General features: G+C 34.9%; 3 protein-coding genes across 9 annotated transcripts in view; 1 reads left to right on the top strand and 2 right to left on the bottom strand.

Moving 5' to 3' along the window:
* LOC149420187 (SPRY domain-containing SOCS box protein 3) overlaps nucleotides 1-3,105 on the bottom strand; it is a 38,797-nt gene extending 35,692 nt beyond the window's left edge. The window contains exons 1-2 of one of the 3 annotated variants that reach the window (XM_089636450.1): nucleotides 3,053-3,105; nucleotides 776-972 (exon numbers count right to left, since the gene is read on the bottom strand). In XM_089636450.1, the coding sequence (XP_089492576.1) occupies nucleotides 776-893 (118 nt within the window). In that variant the 5' untranslated portion in view covers nucleotides 894-972; nucleotides 3,053-3,105. Of the gene's footprint in view, nucleotides 1-775; nucleotides 973-2,499 lie in introns of all 3 variants that reach the window. The other 2 variants (XM_089636452.1, XM_089636449.1) reach the window with 2 other exon arrangements.
* A 773-nt stretch (nucleotides 3,106-3,878) lies between these two features.
* LOC149420185 (uncharacterized) lies at nucleotides 3,879-18,283 on the top strand. Of its 3 annotated transcripts, none has more exons than XM_089636033.1 (6): nucleotides 3,879-4,153; nucleotides 12,930-13,061; nucleotides 14,051-14,192; nucleotides 14,537-14,759; nucleotides 16,688-16,852; nucleotides 17,025-18,283. In XM_089636033.1, exons 2-6 carry the CDS (start codon nucleotides 12,989-12,991, stop codon nucleotides 17,208-17,210), a joined length of 789 nt encoding a protein of 262 aa, XP_089492159.1. In that variant the 5' UTR covers nucleotides 3,879-4,153; nucleotides 12,930-12,988; the 3' UTR covers nucleotides 17,211-18,283. The 3 variants fall into 3 exon arrangements, with proteins under 3 accessions (XP_089492159.1, XP_089492160.1, XP_089492158.1); XM_089636034.1 differs by having other exon boundaries at nucleotides 3,879-4,259; XM_089636032.1 differs by having other exon boundaries at nucleotides 3,879-4,263.
* On the bottom strand, nucleotides 4,798-11,158 carry LOC149420186 (uncharacterized). Of its 3 annotated transcripts, XR_016302718.1 has the most exons (3): nucleotides 10,402-11,158; nucleotides 6,406-6,557; nucleotides 4,798-5,815 (listed from the first exon to the last, which is right to left on the bottom strand). XR_016302718.1 is itself a non-coding variant. In XM_089636448.1 (2 exons), exons 1-2 carry the CDS (start codon nucleotides 10,458-10,460, stop codon nucleotides 5,509-5,511), a joined length of 366 nt encoding a protein of 121 aa, XP_089492574.1. In that variant the 5' UTR covers nucleotides 10,461-11,144; the 3' UTR covers nucleotides 4,798-5,508. The 3 variants fall into 3 exon arrangements, 1 of the variants encoding a protein (XP_089492574.1); XM_089636448.1 differs by lacking the exon at nucleotides 6,406-6,557 and having other exon boundaries at nucleotides 10,402-11,144; XR_016302717.1 differs by lacking the exons at nucleotides 4,798-5,815; nucleotides 6,406-6,557 and adding an exon at nucleotides 6,574-9,134.
* Nucleotides 18,284-24,350: the final 6,067 nt, after the last annotated feature.

Below are 24,350 nucleotides of genomic sequence, written 5' to 3'. Positions count from 1 at the left end.
TTATATAACTTTTTAAAAGTGTGTTGAGTTATCATGGAACCGCTTGTAATATCCATACAAATTGAAAATATCTTTCGAATAAAAATAAATACCGCCGACAGGAATTGAACCCTCACCTTCCGATGTCCAGATGCTCTGGACCACTGAGCTATGTCGGCTTATTTCCAACCCGCCAAATAATTCAATATGTATTAGTACTTCAATCAAAAATTACTGCTTATTGTATTTTTTTCCCCTGTAAACAACCAACTTTATTTTGTAGGAAAGGCTTTGTTAGTGCTAAATTTCCCACTAGATGGCGTCGAGGCATTATATCTACATTTGTTGGTGAAATATTTTGAGCTGTCAAATATTATTATTTTTTTAATGATAAACTAACGTTTATAAGACAATTGAACCTGGTTCAATTCCCGTCGAAGCATTTATTTTAACTCGGGAGATATATTCAATTTGTATAGATATTTCAAGCGACTAATAATGGCTAATAATAATTTGTTATCCTTTGTGCTTGCATAAAAAAACCTTGTCTTATAAACATTAGTTTATAATTAAATAAATAGGGAAATGTTTATCAATATGACAATCACACACAGCTGCTGCCATACTTCCTTGTGAGCCTTACACCAGAAGTTAAAACTTACTAACGCAAGTGCAATGCACACTATTTTAAAAAAAAAAAACCATATCAAACTAAAAGGCCTTATTTAACATAATTCGTATTCAGGTACCTATGTAAAAATATATCAGGATTTACTATAAAAATATTAGTAATTACCTTCGCATTCGTCTACACAATGGGGACAGCTACCCTCCATTACATTGGCCAGGTTTGATGTGTCTAAACATTTGCACAGTTGACTTTGGGCCATGTTTTTAACATATGAGGAACCCATTCAATATTAGAATAAATATACAGAAAATAGGGACACGGTTAATACGCACTTTGATAAACTTGTCAAATTCCGCTGCACACTTAACAAAAAAATTATAAATAGCACTTAGTTTCAACTTAATTACCACAAAAAAAAACTATTTATGTCGTGGGAGATGGTAAAAGATGCATCAAAGTTCCAATTTTTCTTAAAGTTAAGTTTGAAGGTTAGGAAATAGGCATAAATTATTAAAATTACCCAAACTAACAACCTAAAACTTACTCTGTACGTGTTTACATCTCCCCGGACAAATAAGAAATATAAATCAACTAGCGGATCATGCAATGCTAATCTCGGGCGCCTCCTACTTCTTCCACCATTCACTACTGTATACCACAATTTTACTGTTAAATAAACTACATTACATTGACTTTAATTATGCAGAGATATTGCGTTAAGTATTCCTCAGACGTCCCCGACTTCTTCTACATCTCTAAACACTCCTGGCACTAATAACAACAAACTTTGAAGTTTTCAGCGATATCGGTCGACTTTTTGAGTTTTGCGAGCACAAATATAAGCAGGCTGAATTTTTATATATTAAGATTAGAAACCAGTTAGAATTTAACTCAACCATTTGGAATGCATTTTATAATATAAGACGTTCCCCTGCCACAGACCGCCTTCTACATGGGGATGTTAAAATTTGTGGTTGTATGTATTTTTGGATGAGAAGCTTGAAAAAGAATATTTATTTTTTTAGATCTCGACAACAGCGCCACCTATCGGGTTCAAAACTATCCTACATTTCAAGCTGGAACCAACCAACCATAAACAATCACAAAATTTCATTAAAATCGGTTGGCCGGTTTCAGAGGTTAGCGTGTACAAATAGTGACACTAAGTTTTATATACTACTAGATGCGTTGCTCGACTTTTCTCTACTTTCAATAAATATAATATCCATGTATTATATACATATAAACTCTCCGGAAGAAATTCTCTAAATGATAGTGAAAACCCTATCAAAATCCGTTGCGTAGTTTAGAAGAACTAAGCGCACAAACAGACAGATAGATAGTGACTTTGTTTTATACTAAATATTAAATAGTTGTTTCCATTAGATATTTATGTTGAAATCAAGTTATGTTCTTTTAAAGAGCCTTTGCATGTAACAGAATTCGACATTAGACCCACATTTTTAATAGAAAAACCACTTTGTATCAGTTAGATAACAATGAGAAGTAAATATTTCAGTTTTCGAAAATGAAAAATAATGCATTTTAGCAGCTATTTCGTAAAAAACGGACTTTTCTGCTAAGTTTTGACACTTTTTGTTTGTTTTTTACTAGTTTTTTTATTGACGTATTAAACCCAAACTGACAACCTAGGAATCTATTTTCGGTTCATATTTTGGTTTAAAAAGAGAAAAAACTAACCTTAAAACTTTAACATCAACAACAATTCAAGTAAAAATCGGTTTTAATTTTAAGGAAATAACTATCAAAATGGATTATTTTCCATTTCCGGGAACTGAAATATTGGCTTCTCTTTATTATCTAACTGCTAAATAGAATTTTTAAATCAAAATGTGCGAAAAGCGTGTCCCTATTTTCTGTATATTTACCAGAATTAGTTATTTAATTTAATTGTCTGGAACTGATTTTAGCCAAAGGATTTTAAAAACCTTTGTACGTCATTTTTTTCATTATATATTTTTAAAAGTTTTATTTCGAATATGAAACGCATTTTTATAGTTAATCACAAAGAGAAATGAATACTTTTCTCATTTTTTACTAGAAACACGACACAATAAAACTTTTAATTGCGAACCACGTATATTAAATAGAAAGTCCGGACCGTAATAATGAGCAAATACTCAAATTTATTACTTCAAAAACTTCGTATTGTTCATTCCATAACGGAACAAGTTCCGTTTGCTTACAGATTATTTTTATTTATTATTGGCAAAACCAACTTCAAAACATTTTGTTATTGACGTCTAAAGCACTGTGCTGCCATATATCCATAAATAAACTATGACTATATCTGAAAAATGTATTCCTTATTTTATTTGGTATCGATACCGGCAATACTACGGTAGCTATTGCACAGGTAGAAAATTACTTTAAAAACTTCCTATTGTTTGTTCCGTAACGGAATAAGTTCCGTTTGCTTACAGATTATTTTTATTTATTATTCGCGAAACCAATATCAAAACATTTTGTTATTGACGTCTATGGCACTATGCTGCCATATAACGGAAAATGTATTCCTTATTTTATTTTCTATCGATGCCGGAAATATTACGTTAGCTATTGCACAAATCCGAAAATGTTTGTTAATTTGTTTCGTAGGTAAACTAATTTCGGTTGGTAGTTCGTACATAATTTTTCCAACAACAATTATTATAAATTCATTATGAAAGAGAAAGGGGCTTTTTTGGCCCGGATCTCTGTATGCCAATATATCAAAAATAGTTCGTACCCAAACCCATGCTAAAGCCTGAACCCTGAACAGTAATCAGAACATAAATAAACCAATCAGGACATACCTATTAAATATCCAATCTTTATCAGTGAATATAAAAATGATCAACTTTATCCATGTCGTGATAGAATCACCTCAAGAGCGCTACCGCTAATTAAAAAAATAACATTATAAATAGCCATACCTTGTGCTTATGATAATTTGATTATTTATACAGCCCCAGAATCATTTATATCAAATACTCTTAGCAAGGCAATAAAATAACTAAAAATTGTAGCAAAAATTACAATACTTATATTTTAGGTAACCTAATATTATGCGAAATGTGGCCAGATGATTCTCGCATGAGGCTCTGTGAGCCGCATAAATAAACCACTCACCAATCAAGCGTGTCGATACGGAGTCATTACTACAGTCATAGATTTATAAATCTGTCGTGTGGTTTTTAATTTGTTTCGATGAATATAATGTAGATGAAGCAGATTGTGTAGTAGCCAGTAGCTACCTACTTAACTAGCCTAGCCACTAGCTGCAGGGTGCGAATTTTATTTTGAAAACGATCGCTTTTGAGCGCTTTGTCTATCATCATCATTACTGATTTGTAAAATTACATTAATATCGCGAACGACATGTTTCGACAGTGAATAACGTGTAATTGTTGCAGTGTTTTACCCATAGCTACTAAATCGATTGCGCCGCGAGTGCCCGTGTCCTGAATCACGTCATATTAAAATAATTATTACGATGTTAAAAACACTCCCTTACCGAGATGTCAAAGTTTGTATGTAAATGTAAGCAAGAATAATGCACTAGTTTCTCGAGTGTGTAGTGAATAAATTGATTGATCCATCTGTTTGGCAAGAACGTTACTTTTCTAAACTATTCTCACCAGTTTACGTTCGTAAGAATGTTATTTATTTATGTTTTGTAAACATTAAACTATATTTGCACATTTTCAACCCTTATGTCAACAATGTCCATTATTTTATTTATATCCCAGGATTTGTATTGATTGTGTCCGGGAAATAAATAGTTATAATGAATGGGTCTGAGGTTCACAAAATGACCATGTCCAGTATGTTTTTCAGAATTACCCACCTAGTGTCCCATTTCATTTTTTTAATGAAAAATTCGTATCTTCTGCAACTGAGTTCCCATGATGTCTTTCCAATATCGAAATAATACATACATATTTCCAAGCTTTACGATTATAAATTATATAGTTTTAAGCCTGTGACAGACTACACTATAAGCGCGCTATATTTTTGTGGCTTGGCTTATTTTAGCATATCGCTTGCCATACATTCACATTGGTAGTGTATGGCGAGCGATGTGCTAAAATAGACCAAGCCATGATGCGTGTAGTGTAATGTTTTGCCTACCTTATGTCCAAATATACTAAAACTATCATTACATTTGTTACAGTAATGGCCTCGTTAAATTAATGATACCAAGAAAATAATTGATAAGTTTTATTCTTCAGAACACACATCACTGGTAACAAAAAATGACGACCCTCGAATTCCTTAATTATTTCATGGTTGTTATTGATCCGTTATTTAGAGAGAGAAGAGGAAGAGAATGGGCTTGCAAACCTATTTATAAACTAATTCATTTGAATGTATTGGTGTATATATAATCACAATTATTGCCCAATTATTTAGGGGAGACATCTGTCGGATATTTCAATTACTCAATACAGATACATGTGGCATGTTGGTTTGATTCTTGGCTAAAGTCTGAACATGCTGCCAGGGGACGGAAGAATTTATTTTTTTTACACATAAACAAAAATAATTTTTTAAAAATACCATAATATAAACAAAAATAATTTGAAAAATAAACATAATATAAATATGGACAAATTAATTTGAAAAACAATCATGAGATGAATATGAACAAAAAGTTCTAAAATAAGAGAATCATAATATGAACAAGTTAATTCGATGTTCCTAGGTCATCCTTCAGGTAGGTTGCTAATTCTTCTCCGTCTTATGACTGCTAGCAAAATTTTGATGGTCCAAGGTCATCCTTCAGGTAGGTTGTTAATTCTTCTCCTTTTTATGACTGCTAGCAAAAATTTGATGGTCCAAGGTCATCCTTCAGGTAGGTTGTTGATTTTTCTCTTGTTTATGACTGCAGGAACTTATTTATTCAGTCCGGGGGGTACATCGGGCGTCCCTGTAGCAATGCTTGAATCCCTTTCCATGGGTAATAAACATATTTTGCTGATAGGTCTCTTAAATGTTCCTTGTGCGGTTTTGAGGGTAACCACCCGCACTTTCCCGTCAGCTCCAGGGTGAGTAGCTAGGATCCTGGCTAGTTTCCACATATTAGGCGGCAGGTTGTCCTCCTTTAGTATGACCATGTCGTCCCTTTCAACAGTCCTGAGGCCCTTGTCTTCCTTCCATTTGGTACGTCTTTGTAATTCTGCAAGATATTCCAGTTTCCACCTGCACCAAAATGTTTGAATCAGTGCATTTAATTTTTGATATTGATTCAATCGATTATATTGTATCTCCCGAACATCCTTCTCAGAGATAGAAGCTATCCCTCCGCCAATCAGGAAATGATTTGGAGTCAAAGGATTCAGGTCAGTCGGATCGTTGGACAGAGGAGTGAGCGGACGTGAATTTAAACAGCATTCTACCTGACACAATAAAGTATATAATTGTTCAAAGGTTAAACTTGAATTATCGGTTATTCTTTTTAAATGATATTTGGCGGATTTCACTGCTGCTTCCCAGAGTCCAGCGAAATTCGGTGACCGTGGTGGAATAAATCCCCACAGTATTGACAAATCAGCTAAATATTTTTGAATCTTGTCATCAGATTTCTTTAACTTATCATACAATTCTCTCAGTTGATTATATGCTCCCTTAAAATTGGTCGCATTATCTGAATATATTTTAAAGGGTTTGCCCCTCCGCGCAATGAAACGTTTTAAACAATTTAAAAAGTTGTCAGTGGTGAGGTCCGTTACCAGTTCCAAATGCACAGCTTTCGATGAGAAACAAACAAAAATGCATAAATAAGATTTCACCAATGGAGCCTTCCTGGTGATACCGCTTTTCATCATGATAGGACCTGCGTAATCAATCCCGGTAACCTCGAACGGCCTGCTAGGTGTTATTCTGTTTTCCGGCAAGTCACCCATGATAACTTGACTGGTTACTGGATTTTTTCTGAAACATACTATACATTTATGTAATATTTGCTTAACAGTGGTTTTTCCGGCAATCGGCCAGAACTGTAATCTCACTAGAGATAACAAAGTTTGTGTCCCTGCATGTAAATGTACATAATGAAGATGTCGAATAATTAATTCTGTTAACTTATTATTTTTTGGTAAAATTATTGGGTGTCGTTGCTGGTATGATAAATGTTTCGCCTTTGTTAGCCTGCCCCCGACACAAATTAATCCATTATTTATAAATGGATTAAGCGACAAAATAACGCTACGTTTATCCAGTGAACATTTATTACTCAAAGCCCTGAACTCATCCTTAAAATGGTAGCGTTGAATTATTGCTATTAGACGATGCAATGTATTGTCCAGCTCCGGCACGCTTAACCTCCCGGTTAATTTACAGTTTTTTGTGTTACAATTATTAAAGAAACGCAATATATATGCAGTTACTCTCTTTAGCTTGTTGAGAGAGGAAAATTTTGAAAAGATGTCCCACTCCGTGACATTAGTAGACACGCATACCGCCTTGGTTTTTATCTCTGGAGGATTTATACAGGAATTTTCTGGCTTCGGCCAGTGATCGGCCTCTCTTATTAGCCAATCCGGACCCTTCCACCAAATATCTGCTTGTAATAGTTTGTTTGCTGTAACTCCTCTTGATAAAATATCAGCGGCGTTTTCCTGCGATGAAACATGTCGCCAATGGGCGGGATCGCCGGCCTCTTGTATCTCGGCAACCCTGTTGGCCACAAAGGTATTCCATCTAGCTGGCTGTCCTCTTATCCAGCATAGTACGATGGTAGAGTCACACCAGTAGTATGTATCCACCTCAACCATGTTGAGCGCTTCTTTGATGTTTTTTAATAATTTCGTTAACAGCACCGCACCACAAAGTTCCAATTTTGGCAGGGATATGTTTTTTAATGGCGCTATCCTGGACCTGGAAGATATTAACTGAGAGTGCATCTTACCCTCGGCGTCCCTGGATACTAGATACGCACAGGCTCCGTAGGCCTTTTCTGATGCGTCGCAAAAACCATGGATTTGTAGGCTGTTTTGACCCCACAAGATTCTTCTCTTTATTTTCAACAGGTTTATTTGAGATAAATTTTTCATGTAATTTTCCCAATCTTTTAATATTCCCTCGGGTATTTCTTCGTCCCAGGAAGTCTTAGATATCCATAATCTCTGCATAATTAGTTTTGCTACAACCGTTACTGGTCCTAGCAGTCCTAAAGGATCGAACGTTGAGGCGATACTTGACAATATCCGCCGTTTGCTTTGTACGGTACATACTGGTTTTTTCACTACATATGAAAAGTAATCAAACTCACTGTTCCAGATTAATCCTAGTATTTTTTCTTCTTGGGGTTCTTTAGATATCAATCCTTGCATATCCTGACCTGGTTCGGAAGATAATTCTGCCACGTTCGATCTCCATTTTCTTAGATTCATCCCTGCAGATTTTAGTAAACTGATTATCTGTTGTTTTAGAAGGTGGCACGATTCAACGTCATTTCCTCCCGTTAATAGGTCGTCCATGTAAAAGTCATTTTCAATGACATTGCTTGCTATAGGAAATGAAAGTCTATTTTCAATACCTATTTGCTTCAGGCATCTTGTCGCCAGGAAAGATGACGGTCCTAATCCATAAGTCACTGTCCTTAGCTTGTAATGCTTCAAATCCTCATCCTGTGAAAAGCGCCAAACAATTTTCTGTAGATTGCGGTCGCTTTCCTGCACGTTTATCTGACGGTACATTTTCTCTATGTCCGCAGTTATGACTACAGGATGTTTTCTGAAATGTAAAATTTGCATATTTAAATCCTTTTGTATGTTAGGTCCGACCATCAGAGCATCATTAAGGGAAATACCAGAAGATGTTTTTGCCGATCCATCGAACACCACGCGAACTTTAGTAGTGGTGCTTGACTCCTTCATCACCGCATGATGTGGTAAAAAATATGATCTCGCATCGCATTCGGATTTTTGGCACTCTTCCATATGACCCAATTGTAAATATTCTCTCATAAACATGCTATATTGACATTTCAATTCTTTATTGGTGGAAAATTTTCTTTCCAATGTATGAAACCTTTTTTCAGCCATTGACAAAGAACTCCCTAGTTGGTCTATACAAGGGCGGGTTGGTAAGGCTACCGTAAATCTGCCCTCCGTGTCTCTACTATGACACTCTGTAAAGTTGACTTCGCAAGCCTTTTCTTCAAAATTCTGAGGTTTCATGACATCCACCTCTTCTAGTTTCCAGAATCTTTCCATCTGGTTACCTATTTTATTAATGGCTAGATTACAATTAATTGATACTGGCCTTGTTTTAGTGATGATGTCGATCGCTCCGGAAACAATCCAACCGAGTTCAGTCCTTTGAATAGTTGGCCCGCCCTCCGTTAAGCGTATTCGATCATTATTCATTATTTCCCAAAAAACTTCCGCACCCAACAGGATGTCAATTGGAGACGTGACATTGAAATCCTTATCCGCTAGTTGCAAGCCAGATGGGATCTTCAACTCTTGTTTCCTGAAGGTCATTTGGGGTAGGTCGGTTGTTATAGCCTGCAATACTAAACAAGAAATTTTCTTATTATAATCACTATTCACTGCTAACATGTCAATTGTAACTCTTCGATTGATATGTGTGATGCGATTTTGTATTCCAGACACCGGCATATTTATTTTTTCTGTTTTTAATTTTAATTTTTTTGCAAAACTCTCTCTTATGAAATTCGATTGGGCGCCTGAATCCAATAATACCCTCGCTTTGTGTAAACGGTTGTCGCTACCTACGATATTCACGATCGCTGTAGATAATAAAATTATCTTTTCATTTTTATTTAACACCGTATGATTTGCCACTGATGTCGAGCTGTGTGCCTCTTCATTTGTGTTTTCACTATTTAATTCATTAACATGTATCAAAGTATTATGTTGATCACTTGCACAGATTTTACATTTGAATTTATTTTTGCAATCTTGTGTAAAATGTCCTACCCTCAAACATTTGAAACAGGCTCGGGCCTTTTTTAAAAATTCTAATCTTCCTTGGATATTTAATTTGAGAAATTTTTTACAATAATACACTGGATGATTTTCTTTACATAGGATGCATCCGTGTTTGGTTGCTATCAATGAGACAGACAAATCTTTCTTGCGATCATCACGTGTTGTAACATTCTTGTAGGTAGGCCTTTTTTCTTGCAAATTTGTGAACTCCAGTACCTCAACACGTTTGGTTAGACATGTAATAAATTCTTTCAAAGTTGGGAGTGCACCATCTATTGGCTGCTCTTCCCAAAATCTACGAGTTGATCCATCTAATTTATTAGATATTAAATAAATCATAATCGCGTCCCAGGAATCAACATGTAATCCTAGATTTTTTAACGCTTCTAAATTTATATTAGCCTGATCAATAATATGCCTTAACGCGACTGGACATTCTTGTTTCATATCTTTTAACTGAAATAAAGATGCAACATGCCTATGAACTATTATTTTTTTATTCGCGTAACGTTCCTGCAGTATCTGCCACGCAGATTCGTAATTGTCGTGCGATATGGTCAAGGAGGCAATCAATTTAGCTGCGTCTTTTTTAAGGCACGATTGTAAATAAAAGAATTTTTGAGAATTGTTTAACATATTATTTTGATGAACCAATGCTTTAAAAGTCTCAGCGAATTTAGCATACTCAGTAATTTCACCATGAAATTCAATAAGTTTCAAAGTTGGTAATTTAATTTCACATTTTTCATGATTTACTGAATTCAATAAACCTTTTGCTAATGCAAGTACAGAGAAATATTGATTTTCAAAGGATTCACGTTGACTTACGTGTTCTGCCTCGTCATCCGAAAGTTCTTCGATTTGAGATTGAATTTTTTCAAAGTCATCTAACAATTTTTCGACCTTTTGATAACGTAATTCTAGTTCCGTTTTATCGAGTGTCTTTAAAATGTCATTAAACCTTGTCAATTTCGCTTTCAAAACTCCACGCTTGTTGATTAACTGCTTTAACTTTTCCATCTTTAATGGCAAATAATAAACAATTTAACTTTTAACCTCAAACAACTGACAGTTTACGAATGAAAACACGGCGATGTTAGCAAAAAATGCTTGTTAGTGCCAGGGCTGACAACCTTTTAAATCAGAACAACCACTGAACCACTCACCACTGACAACTTTTTAAATCAGAAATTCGCTGAAATTATTTTGTAGCGAGATTTTACCCGGTAATTTTGAATATTCGCGTGAATTATTTTTAATTAAATAAATCCAATGACAAAACTCTTACAATTGAGATGCTCATTTAACAATAATCGTATCAATTTGCAATGTAGGTAGCTATTAAAATTTTATGCAACTGAAAAATCAAAAACAACAATAATCTTTGTTGCATATTTAAATATTTCATTTGGGATAATTTGAAATAGGAAGGATTCGGGATTCGGTCACAGTTTTGTCTAGGATGGCGTTGGGATACTTATCTGATGATGATCTGCATCTTCTTGATTTTTTGCTGGTTCATATTTCGGCTCGTTCTGGTGCACGATGCGGCTCGATTGGACCATATGTTACAGTAATGGCCTCGTTAAATTAATGATACCAAGAAAATAATTGATAAGTTTTATTCTTCAGAACACACATCACTGGTAACAAAAAATGACGACCCTCGAATTCCTTAATTATTTCATGGTTGTTATTGATCCGTTATTTAGAGAGAGAAGAGGAAGAGAATGGGCTTGCAAACCTATTTATAAACTAATTCATTTGAATGTATTGGTGTATATATAATCACAATTATTGCCCAATTATTTAGGGGAGACATCTGTCGGATATTTCAATTACTCAATACAGATACATGTGGCATGTTGGTTTGATTCTTGGCTAAAGTCTGAACAACATTAAAAAAAATGATTCCATTAATTATCATATACCTACGTTTTAAGTAGTATAGTGAAGTAAGATTCATGCAGCGAATCTGACTCATCGATGGAAACTGAAGATCAAAGATCTTATAAAATTTATTACAAACTAGCAGATAAAAACCCGCTGCTGCAGTTTAAAAACTTCAACGGTTCTTTTCGAAATTAACAGAGGGCGCCACTTCTGTTTACAATAATCAAAATATGTACAGTCATTAAGATAATAATACTATCAGATTGTAATTTATTATGAGACTCCAGTTTATTTGCATTATTAGTTTAATTTCTCGATCGCCGATGCAAAATTTTCTCCATGCACCATCTGATTCTATTTTCGTAATTACTTTTTGTTCTTTGCAAAACTATAGTTGTATGATGTACCGTCTTTTTTGTCGGTGACCGGATAACTCATCAAAATGACAATTCAACACACCTATAAAAAGTGTTATAAAGTTATGAAAAGTGATGAAAAAAAACTAGGTTAAATTGGTTACATATGTAACTATTTAACCTAGTTTGTGTTTTATCACTTTTAATGACTTTATATCACCTTTTAAAGGTGTGTTGAATTGTCATTTTGAGGAGTTATCATGGAACCCTTTTAGTCAATGGTCTTATCAGATAATATTGTGTTTATATATTTATAAAAATAGTATACAAACTACCATAACCGGTCGAATGGCTACCCATATTTAGATCTCATCGCTCTATGCTTTGAGCGGTAGATAAATTTAGAAGACAATGTTTTCCAATTTTGTTTAAAATTTTTTTTAAACAGATGAAATATAGGTGGATTCTTTGGCTTTAAACCACAATAAGCAGTTTATATGTTTCTATATTAATTAATATATATATGATTTTTGGAATGAGTACAGCCGAATTCAAAACCGAATGCCCGAAAATCTCCATAACTCGTGGCTTCTATTTTGTAAATACCCCATCGCTTGAGGCATCTATTTTGTAAATACCCCATCGCTTGAGGCATCTATTTTGTAAACACCCCATCGCTTGAGGCATCTATTTTGTAAATACCCCATCGCTCGAGGCATCTATTTTGTAAATACCCCATCACTAGAGTGGTTAAGCAGTTTCCTTAGAATAGCTAGTTATATTCAGAGAAATGAATTTTTAATAGTATCCTGGACTCCACTGCGATTTCTAGTCGCGCGATTGTTCAGTCAAAAAAATAAAACTCATTGTTTCAAATACAGGTATACCGACATCTAAATAAACAACTTGCATTAGATTTTGGTCGCCGCGATTAATCGCGTGACTAGAAATTGCAATGAAGTCCAGAGTAGAATTGAACACAGTGTTTACATAGGTGAATCATTGCTTGTATATGGCATATTATTACTTCAAACTTGTTACTCAACTTCAGAATGGAAAATTCAAATTAAAATGTAATTATTTATGTTGTTTTGTTTGTTGTTCCAGGTAGGAGTATGACCCCGGGAGCACCCCGGCCAGGGAGCAGCTGGTGAAGTTCTTCAGGAATGCATTTCTGGATAGATAAACGCAGTCAGTGCGGCTACAGCGGCCGTAGAGCACCCCCCTCTCTGTCTACTGGTAACACTCATTCAATTACTGCTAACATTATCAAACTGATCTACGCGGCTCTGTCCCATCTGCAATCCATCGGCGACTATCAATGAAATTTCAGTGATAGATAACGGGGAAAAAAGGCCAGCATTGAAAGGTTAAAGAGATTCTACACAACGTCTCCAAAGGTGTGGAGTTAACAGATTTACTGCCAACTCTGCCAATAGGCGGTGTTCAAATGTTTTGAGAAACCCGCCAAATGGCGTTTACGTCAATATAACTTTCATTGCTCAGAGTTCATCTGGCAACTGGCGCAACTTGTTTTTGTGCTAGCCTTGTTCTTGAATGAATCAAAAATTGTTACCCCACAAACAGTTCTCCAACTCATGGTGGAAGGAGATTTTAAAGAATAAGTTCTTTGTGTTAAATCAGGGATTTATTAATACTTTGCTTATTACAATAGTGACTCGATAGTCGACCTAACTAGGAGCTGGATAAATGAGATCTGAAAACACCAAGTTTGTCTGGGAGCATTCTAACTGGCCCTGGTGACTACTAACTACTAGCTGCCATCTTGCAGACTTCCAAGCAAGCTCTTTGCACTGTCCTCTATGTGTGCATCTGTGAAGCTCTTAGCTAACTCACTTCCCAACAATGGGTGACAGAGCTTTCCATGCTTGCATATCAGAGTTTTCCAAGCTTTCACCGTCCAAGGCTGGCAGGGCTGGCAGTCAACCTGTTAACATAATATTTCTTGCAGGAATTAATAACAAACAAAGCAGAATGGAAGAAACAAACTTATTCATAACAAATATGACAATGGGAGTAATAAACTTACGGATGATGCTAGAAGAGTGACTAACATAACTCACAGTTACGGAGCTTGTATCTAATAATTAATGCCTTTTTAATGCCTTTTAAATCATGGAATAAGGGTAAGGAATTCTATTTTAAATTTTACCAACTGCGTCAAGTTTGGGAATAGATTTATAATGTTTAATTGTGTTGTGATGCAGGTGTGGGCAGGACGAGGCGGGAGCGCCACCTGAAGCCCATGGTGACCCCGGTGCACCGCTTTCAGAGCGTAGAGTGCGTGGCCGGCCCCGCGCGCCCGCACCACCCACTGCAGCACACCCAGAGGATCACGCACCACTTCGGGTTAGTCTCTCCTGTCCCACTTTCCCCTAACCTCCTATCCATGTTGGTCACTCCTATCATAATTGTGCTTATTGCTGAGAGGATTACGCACCACTTCAGGTTAATGTCTCCCCTAACCCCCACCCCCTCTGTGCCTATCCGTCCTGTTGCTCTGTCCTGTCACTGCCCGTTCCCCTGACACCCTGTCAAAAATAATGTACAGATTAAAGTGTGATGCTTCGCGCATATAAACATGTATTTTAAACAATAATCTAATACAAAGCGTCCTCGAGGTGATTGAAAGTTTGTAAATGAAATGGCGCTATAGAAAATTGACCTTTATAAACTCTCCCATTCCATTGCAGCATTCCAGTGTCCAACGGGGTGGCCCCCCCCGGCGTGGCTGCGCGGCCTCCGGTGGAGACGGACACGTCCGTGTACCTGGAGCCCCCCAACGAGCCGCCGGGTCCCCGTCTGCGCTCGCCGCCGCCTCCTCTCATGCCCCCGCACCTCAAGTGCGGCATGTGGGCATCCTTTGCGCTGGCCACCATCTTTGTAGCGTCGGCCAAATTCTACTTCGACCACCAGGTTATTATCTAATTTTAATCTGATAATATCATAACCATTTCTGCTGGTATACACAGTAAGTTACAAACAGAAGTGGTGCTATTTATAAATATTAAAGAAAACTGCTATTCATTATTGTGAAATAATTCACACCAAATTCTGGCGACAATTCCAAAGGTTAGAAGTACTTTTGCATCCATCTGTCGGGGTCCAGTGGTTCTATGAAAATTCACAAGTAATGCAAGGATCATGTAATCGTAATGAGTAAGATCAAGAAAGGAATACTTGGATGGTATGGGCATGTAAAGCGAAGGAAAGAAAAAAGGAGTATAAGGAGAATATATTGTGCAAATGTGAATGGTAGAAGTCTGGGCCGCACGAGGAAGACAAGTCACGATGAAGTGCCATGGCTAGAGCCAGAATAATAGAAGGGTATATGTAAGATGTAGTATTTGGTGCTTTGCAAGGATAATCACTCTCCTGTGACTATGTATATACGTCCTTGGGACTTTTACATTACAAATATGCGTATTTAAAAAAGTATATTATTCTAAATGGTAGTATAAAATGAAATGAAAGAATAGAAAACATGATAAAGACAGAATAAAAGCAATAAAACTATATTAAGATTAGGTATTACCACATTATTTGCGGGAGACGCTTAAATGCGTTTTTTTCATACTGTTCGTAGAGAGCGGGAGACGCTTTAAGCGTTTTTTGTATTTACGTACTATCGGTAGACGGCGGGTAACGCAAAGACGTGTTGTTATTGGGTCAAGTAAAAATTAGGCTCGAACCCTCGTGAGACGGTGACCGGGTATGTCATCAAAATGACAATTCAACACACCTCCAAAAAATGATATAAAGTCATGAAAAGTGATGGAAAAAACTGGGTTAAATAGGTTACATAGGTAACTATTAAACCTAGTTTTTTGTTTCATCACTTTTATGCAAAAATATAAAAAATTGTAATAAGATAATTTTCTGCCATTGAAATGAGGCCGGCGCAAAAGGCAGAACTACCCTTCCCGGCCTAAAGCATCAATCGACCGAACGGGTAGAACTACCTTTCCCGGCCGAAGTGTGTTAATGTAAGATACGGGAAAATTTTATTAAAATAAAATCAATACTTCAAGTTATAGCTATTTTACTTGAAACCTAATTTTGCATGTACATATTATAAAATTGCCCGCTTTACGGAGGCGTTTGATAAAAAAAACTAGCCACAAATATTGTGTTAAGACTCGCTAAAGACTGAAGCTTTTAAAAAGAAAGAAGATGGTAAGAAAGAAAGATACGTCAGTACGAATGTTAGAGGGAGAGCGCTAATATTAAGAAACGATCATAATTAATAGGCGTAAGTGAAAATATTTAAAATAGAACAAAAATCTCTCGGCAAATATCTTAACACGTTGAACGCCATGTAGGTCACCGGTGACCTCATAACGAAAATCTTCATTTCTCTCCCATAGCGCCATGACGGTCACCGGTGACTGCAGTTAATTTTCTTGATTTTCATGAAAAATTTTGATAAAAAAAAAAAAAACATTTTGATGGTCGCCGATGCCATCTGAGTATTTTTTTTTAAAATTTAAAATGGTAATTTTTCTTCATTTCTACAATGGAGTTCAAGTAGCATTAAAGAAACACTGAATTTTTCCACACATGTTGCATAAAAGAACCAATGTGTTTTTATAATTTTCGGAACATACTTTGCGATTTTTTCTATCGATGGAATTATATAGAGATTATCTTCTTAAGTGCTTAAAAACTTGTGTCCAAGAAAAATATGTTATAAATTGGCAGAAATTCGGAATGCGGGGGCTTAAGACCATGAACCAATTCGTAAAAATTCAATATTCTGTCAAAGACGGTCTCACACCCGTGTTGCCTGCATTGAAATTTTTAAAAAGCGTAAAAATAATACCATGTGTTTGGACAAATCTTAGATCCTGTACGACCAGGGCAGCGGTATGGAGGTGCTGGTGTTCTGCGGACTGCTGGTGGTGCTGCTGCTGGGCGCTTGCACCGTGTCGTTGTGCCGCGCGCGCGTGCCCCCCTCACTGCCCCTACCCCCACTCACTGCGCCCCCGCTCCTCAACGTTGTGCGTCAGGTACTGTCATCCACACCACCTGTTTATATATGGTGTCTAACCTAACCCGCTATAATCCGAAAATTCTTCACATCGAACAGGTTCAGTTTATAATTGATGGGATTATATTTACTATATTGTATATAGGTCCTGTATGACCAAGCCAACAATCTAATATACATCTCTCTTCCAGGACTCTAATTCGGACCTTTCCCTCGGCACTATGCTGAGCCTGCAGGCGGCCGTGCCTGTGCCTCATGGGCCCCCACCGGCTCCCGTGCCTCCGCCACCGCCCCCGCCCTACCACATTGCCGTGCTACTACCCGCGCGCCCTGTCACCGAGGCACCTCCCCCTTCCTACGAGAAGGCCATCAGCTAATTGCCAAAATACTTAATTTACTATACCTTCAGTACAGTGTAGGTTCACTTCTGAATATGCACAGATTTACTTCAACTTCCTTTTTTAAATCGGAGGTTAAGAATTGACATTTTGTTCTCATAAAAAAATACTATGTTTTCTGTATGCCATTTTGGATATTTTGTGAAATACTATCCCCTGTATAAGTCACATATGTACAAATAGGTATGAAGTTTTGAATAAATCTGTTCTTTTCCCATCGTAAATTTATCGCTGTAAAAATATATGTCTATATGTAATTATTTTGCTTTGATTTATATAACCATTGTGGCAATTTGTTGTATAAAATTTTCACACTTTATTGAATATAGATAACTTTAATTCAATGAACCTAAATGAATTTAAATCTCATAATTCATAGATATAACCATAACTATAATTTTTTTAAATCTAAATCTCACGATTCATAGATATAACTATAACTCTAAACAATCCGTTGAATATAACTCATAATTCACAATATACAAAATCAGCGTAAACAATCTGTTAAATATCACAACGTACAACCATCAACGTAAACAATCCGTTGAATATAACTCTCATAATTCACAATATGCAACAACATTAGTATGTATAAACAATCCATTGAATATAATTCACAACACACAAACATCAATCTAAGCAATTTGTTAAATCTGAATCTCGTAATGTTCACAACATACAAACATCAAAGTATCCATTGAATATAACTCTCATAATAATTCACAAAATTCAAACATCAGTGTAAACAATCCGTTTGAATATCACAACATACAACCATGAATGTAAACAATCCTTTGAATATGACTCATAATTCACAACATACATTCAGTAACAATCCATTGAATATGACTCCTAATTTACAACATACAATCGTCAGTGTAAACTTGAATATACCCCAATGTAAATAATCTGTTGAAAATGTAGACATAATTCACGACTAACCATTAATGTACACAATTTGTTGATCCAATTCTCATAAATACATATTTAAAAATAATAAAGTAGATATTGACATAATTCACAATGTAAGAACACAAATGTAAACAATACATTGAATAGGCCAGTCAATAAAGGTTCAAAATGAGGCTAACCCAAGCATTAATTCCCCCGTCGATGAAATTTTTGCAGTCACGTGGAGTATCATTTAGGGATGACGAATGACAAGAGATCCAACAAAATATTTAACGGGAAGTTAGTTATTTTTAGCAAAAACTGAAAAAAAATTATAACTCTCGCTGGAAAAGTATTTCTTTCGAGAACTCTTCACATATTGTTAGTATTAATTAATATCCACCTGATTAAATAGAAATCCAACAATATTTTTGTAGGGAAAGTGTTTTTTTTAAAAGAGATTTGTTTTTTAATTCTATTGTTACCGGGAAAATTACCCCCTCCAATTTTTGATCACGGAGTGTCTTTATATTGGTGTTTGCTTTATTTAATCAAGAGATCCAACATTTTTTTCTTTTGGAACATGCTTTTTTGATATCAGTCAGAAATATCGCTCCGGAAAAATCACCCGTCCAATTTTTTTACGCCAAGTTGATGGGATAGCTATGTAAAAACGATTTCTGGAAAGATCCAACAAAATTTTGAACGGCAACCTATTTTTTTAAATTAATTTCGAACGCACGCTCATTTCGCGTGATTTTTTGATGAACGGGAGCCCGCGGGGTAAGGGGAGGGGTGGGGCTAGTCGCACGGGGGGATAGCGAGCCGTTCGGCGCGGGATATAGCTGCCCGCGGGGTAAGGGGAGGGGTAGGGCTAGTTCCATTCGGGACTACGCTACGCGTTTGACGGCCGCTTCTAGAGTCTGTGTAAAATTAACAAAGGGCAAATTGCATGGTTTATTGACAACGCTTCGTATATCTTCTTTCGATTCGAGCTTTTAAAACCACAATTCCTTATGGATTAAGAAATCCAATATGGACTTTTTGTAAATTCCATTTTTATTCGAAAAAGAATCTGAACTCATCAATTTTATCAATAAATTGATTACACTTTTCAAAAAACTTTTTTTACATAGTTACATTGAAAAGAAAAAAAAACATGACAATACTTCTATTAAAATCGAAAATAAAGTTGGCAGTTAATAAGTTAATAATTAATAACACAATTCTGAAACGAATTGATATTTGCCCTGAAACCGGGTAAAAACCATAAAAAAATGTTGCTTTATGATAAGGGTTGGCACATTCAACGATAATTAAAATACATTTTTATTAATAATTTCATTCATAACAAAACATAACACACTTTGGTAAATTTGATTTGATTTGGTAAAATTTGGTAAATTTGGAATTCCGCTTCACGGTAAATATGGAATGTTTATTTGAATTGATACTTGAATTTAGTTATATTATTACTAAAAGTGACTCTTAATGTTAAGGAAAACCTAAAAAAATATACACTTCAAATTTTTATTTCGTTTTAATTATTTCACATATACGATAATACACCGGTCGTCAACCAAAATCATAACGTCATATTACATTTGTTCGCGAGATTTCAAAGCAACTACAAAGTAATATGACATTTGCTGGAAATACCAACCACACAAAATAAATCTGAATCCTAGTAAAAACGCGAAAGTATCTCCTATATTCTTCTCTCTTCCACGTACGAAAATTATTGCAATACGCCTAGAAACAAAACGATGTTTACGTTATTGTTCCTATAAGTATGTTTTTTATGTACCTGCCTACTTGTAGACGTAAAACGAGATCAGTTGACTGTCGAATTGTGTGTGATGATAACAAGTAATATGTTTTGATTTCTGTATTTTTGTACTGAATTGTATGCCACTCAATTTCAGACTTTCAATCAGTTTTTATTTGGCGCATGGATTTAAAATTACCATTGAGGTAAGTACCTGCAAACATTAAAATAAATAAATATAATATATATTTATTTCAAGCTTATTCCAGGTGAACGGGTCGGATATACAAAAGTGGGATAATAATAATGTAGTTCTTATAATTGCTTTAAGAACGTATCTCATTGCCCCTAAAATAATATATTTTACCTACTTTTTGTAGTAAATATGAAGATAGTTTTACGAAGAAAGATAATAATAATTTAATTCTGGGATTCAGTTTGCCAGCAAAAAATTTCTATGCAAAAAAAAGAAAAATCGAGTGGGACTTTTTATTTTTGGTATTGTTTAATGATGTTTGTCGTTTTTTATAGGAAAAAGCAACATATTGAATAGCCAAGATGTCTTCCAGAAAAAGGATCGCACTTTGGTGTTACTTTTCTGAAGTAGATGGAGGGATGCATTGCTCCACAATTTAGAAATGGGAGTTAAAAAATAAACATCCGACTATTCCTCTCCAGGTCCAGCGCCCTGCGCCTTCCGTGTCCTTTGCGGCACACATCTCAACGATTTTATTAGTGACTTGTAAAATAACTTTTTATTTTTGTTCGTAAAATAACATATTTATTATAAAGTTTGTAATATGTTTATTTTGTGGAACGACATATTGTTTTTTACTAAAGTTACTCCAAAGCTCTCCTCGCTTTAAGAACTCTGTGCTATAAAGTGTAAAGCTTACAAATACAGGTTTTCTAAGTAAAGTTATAAATGTACTTCTGCAATGTACAAAATAAATCCCTATATTTGATATTTATTGTGTGTTTATTTAAAATGTTTTTTTAAAAACGAACACATTTATGTGAATGCGAAAAAATGGTTCATTATTGCTTTCTTTAAGTTTCCTAAATGTGAGCAATCTAGGTACAAAACCAAAATGAAGTGTCGAATCAAGGAATTAAATGAATGAATTCGATGAATTAGTTCACTTGACCAGGTGAATAAGAATGAATTGATTCATTATTGTGAATGAATCTGCCCATGTCTAGTACTAACCGAAGCCACCGCGTGGAAAGGCTCGGTCATTAGTCCGCCGTTTCCCATAGTCAAGCCCATTATTCGATCCCCTCCCATATGTTTTCTTAAATACATTGGCATCAATATTTTAAATTATGACAATAGTAGTGAAAATGATTTGCAAAGTGAACAACCATCTTCTTCAAAAAAATCCAAGTTTGTAGCGTAATTATTTCATCCGAATTAATTCAACAAACCTTTTTTGAAACACAGATTTTTTTTATATTAACAGCTAATTTAATTTTTTTCCTCGCAATTAACACATTATGTGGGACATGTTATTTGTTTTATCTAGATTCTAGATAGTATGAAAATATTTCTTATGATCTTATTGTGAAAAAAATGTGTATTTTAAAATGTAGTTCTATTTCTATATTTTTTCTATCTTCTGTTTCTATAATAACAAAAATAATATCAACCTTTGTACCTTATTTTATTGTATTTTTGTTTTATTTTTTGGTCAGTTAGTAAATGATCTCTAATTTTAGTTTCGCAGAGTAATGTTTTTAAGGTGTAAAACTTTTTTTCATATTATAATAGATTTTTATTCAACAATAAAACGTTAAAAATAAGAACTGATCCCAATTGTTGTCATTATATTGTAGTTACCTATAATGTCTTATAATTAATATTATTATTCCACACTAACTACACCCATTTAATTTTCTGTCACATAAATAGGCAGTTGTCAAAATAATGAATTGGTTAAAATAACATTATATTATGCAAGTATTTTAAAATTAAAATTGATATTATAGAAGCTTTACGTCTCTTTCATTGGTTTTAACAACGCTTTCGGAAATGCCTGTTTGTGTTGCTTTTTATTGAGAATTTGAGAATTATGAAACAACCTCATTTACAATGCCACAATAATTTAAAAATATATATTGAGTTTGTTTATATTGCAATTCGCATATAAACCACTAGTAAAATTTAATTTAATTCTATGGTTACTATAAAACACTTTTACAGTAATAGAAAAAGATTTTGTTTAAAACATTCATTCTTCCATTGAGGTATAATATTCAATGCATTTTTCACATTTTCGGACAACCAAACACAAAAAACATCAAATCGGCTTCCCACCCCTCCCCAAGTCCCCACCGCGGCTTACTCGGCGGGCAGCGGTCAGCTATGCGCCGAACGGCTCGCTTGCCCCCCGTGCGACTAGCCCCACCCCTCCCCTTACCCCGCGGGCTCCCGTTCATCCAAAAATCACGCGAAATGAGCGTGCGTTCGAAATTAATTTAAAAAAATAGGTTGCCGTTCAAAATTTTGTTGGATCTTTGCAGAAATAGTTTTTACATAGCTATCCCATCAACTTGGCGTAAAAAAATTGGACGGGTGATTTTTCCGGAGCGATATTTTTGACTGATATCAAAAAAGCAAGTTCCAAAAGAAAAAAATGTTGGATCTCTTGATTAAATAAAGCAAACACCAATATAAAGACACTCCGTGATCAAAAATTGGAGGGGGTAATTTTCCCGGTAACAATAGAATTAAAAAACAAATCTCTTTTAAAAAAAACACTTTCCCTACAAAAATATTGTTGGATTTCTATTTAATCAGGTGGATATTAATTAATACTAACAATATGTGAAGAGTTCTCGAAAGAAATACTTTTCCAGCGAGAGTTATAATTTTTTTTCAGTTTTTGCTAAAAATAACTAACTTCCCGTTAAATATTTTGTTGGATCTCTTGTCATTCGTCATCCCTAAATGATACTAAACGTGACTGCAAAAATTTCATCGACGGGGGAATTTTTGCATACCTCAAACTCTTTATTGATTGGCCTATGAATATAACTCTCATAATTCACATTTTATTGTCCATCACTATAAATGATTTGTTGGATATAACTCCCATGATAATGAACAACCATTAATGTAAACATTTCTTGAATGGAACTCATAATTCACAGTGTACTGACATCAGTGTAAACAATTTATCTAATATAATATGTAATCCCATACAAACGCACAACCGTTAATGTAAATAATTCTTGGATTTAACTCTTATTAACCCCAACGTACAACTATCATTGTAAACAATACATTGTAAAAAGCTTTCACAAATAATACTCGATACAATCATTGCCACAATATTGTATCTGTTTGCAATCATTTGATTAAATAAATAACATTCAACATGTATGCCAAGTTTATCTGTAAAATAGTTATAACAGTTCATCCAAAGAAATTATTATGGTTACCAAATTAGAGTTTAAGTTTGGTGCCAAAGTCCAAAAGCATCATACGATCATTTGTATGGATTACTTTACAATATGTGCGTATAACCAGTATCTTTACAATAATAATATTATTGTGAACAATATCCAAAGACAAAAATGACATAATAAAATATGAAATTGTATTATGTACTAACCCGAATTGTGTAAATAATGTAATGTATGCAAAACAGATTTTGATCTATGTAGCTTGTCTTGTAAAAATCAACAAAAATATTTTAATGTATAAAATATTTAGTATAGATATTGCAGCCAGAGTTGGACCTTTCACGCAGTACCAGATTTGCACCCGGCTAGCTAGCAGACCAGTGATCTAGGGAAATCTCCCTAGACGTAGGGGAGAAAAAACTTTTTTTAGGGAAAAGGGTAAAGCACTGAAACAACTACGTATATACAGGGTGTCTGGGGTGAAAGTGCAGTAACTTTGGGAGGTGATTCTACATGATGGTAGAAGTAAAAAAGACAAATAACTTTTTTTGAAATTTAAACTTTTAGATGTACTTTTCAGCTACAAACGAAAAATTGCGCCGGCGTGTGCGTACTGCATTATTATTGCTTTTGGATCATTTGAAATGGACCGTCCGATCCTAGAACTAACAACCGCTACCCCCCCTTCCCGCGCTTTACAGCTGGTAACAGAACAGCTGTGATTTGTTTACTTTAAAGAAATATTATAAACAAATACCTCACATACAATATTCACGAAGCTGCAGATGAAATACGCAACAACGTACGAGTTGTAAATAATATCACTTTACGTTTACATACTTGCATGCAGGCTGAAGGTGGACATTTTGAAAATCTGTTAAATTAGTAAAAAAACAATGACATTAGTTGAGTGTTTAATAAGTTATTAACATTTTTTTCGTTAAAAGTGTAAATTCGTATTATTATTTTAGTGCTCTTTGTTCTTCGAATTTGGTTTAAAACATCATAAAACAGACGATTTTGAAGCGCATTGTTATAACTTCGAACTCTCG

This window comes from Hesperophylax consimilis, chromosome 10 (assembly GCF_061612785.1).
Source record: "Hesperophylax consimilis isolate HC1 chromosome 10, BYU_Hcon_1.0, whole genome shotgun sequence".
NCBI lineage: Eukaryota > Metazoa > Arthropoda > Insecta > Trichoptera > Limnephilidae > Hesperophylax > Hesperophylax consimilis.
This window is presented reverse-complemented; position numbering and strand designations above follow the sequence as displayed.

Bases quoted from the DNA above. Each gene is read 5' to 3' on its own strand.
- LOC149420186 (XM_089636448.1), bottom strand. From the start codon at position 10,460: ATGACTTTGAAAAAATTCAATCTCAAATCGAAGAACTTTCGGATGACG. The intron at 5,816-10,401 runs GTAAGTCAACGT...ATTTTGGTGCAG, and splicing joins CGGATGACGAGGCAGAACAC to GTGGAAACTGGAATATCTTG.
- LOC149420185 (XM_089636033.1), top strand. From the start codon at position 12,989: ATGCATTTCTGGATAGATAAACGCAGTCAGTGCGGCTACAGCGGCCGT. The intron at 14,760-16,687 runs GTTATTATCTAA...GACAAATCTTAG, and splicing joins AATTCTACTTCGACCACCAG to ATCCTGTACGACCAGGGCAG. The intron at 16,853-17,024 runs GTACTGTCATCC...TCTCTCTTCCAG, and splicing joins TCCTCAACGTTGTGCGTCAG to GACTCTAATTCGGACCTTTC.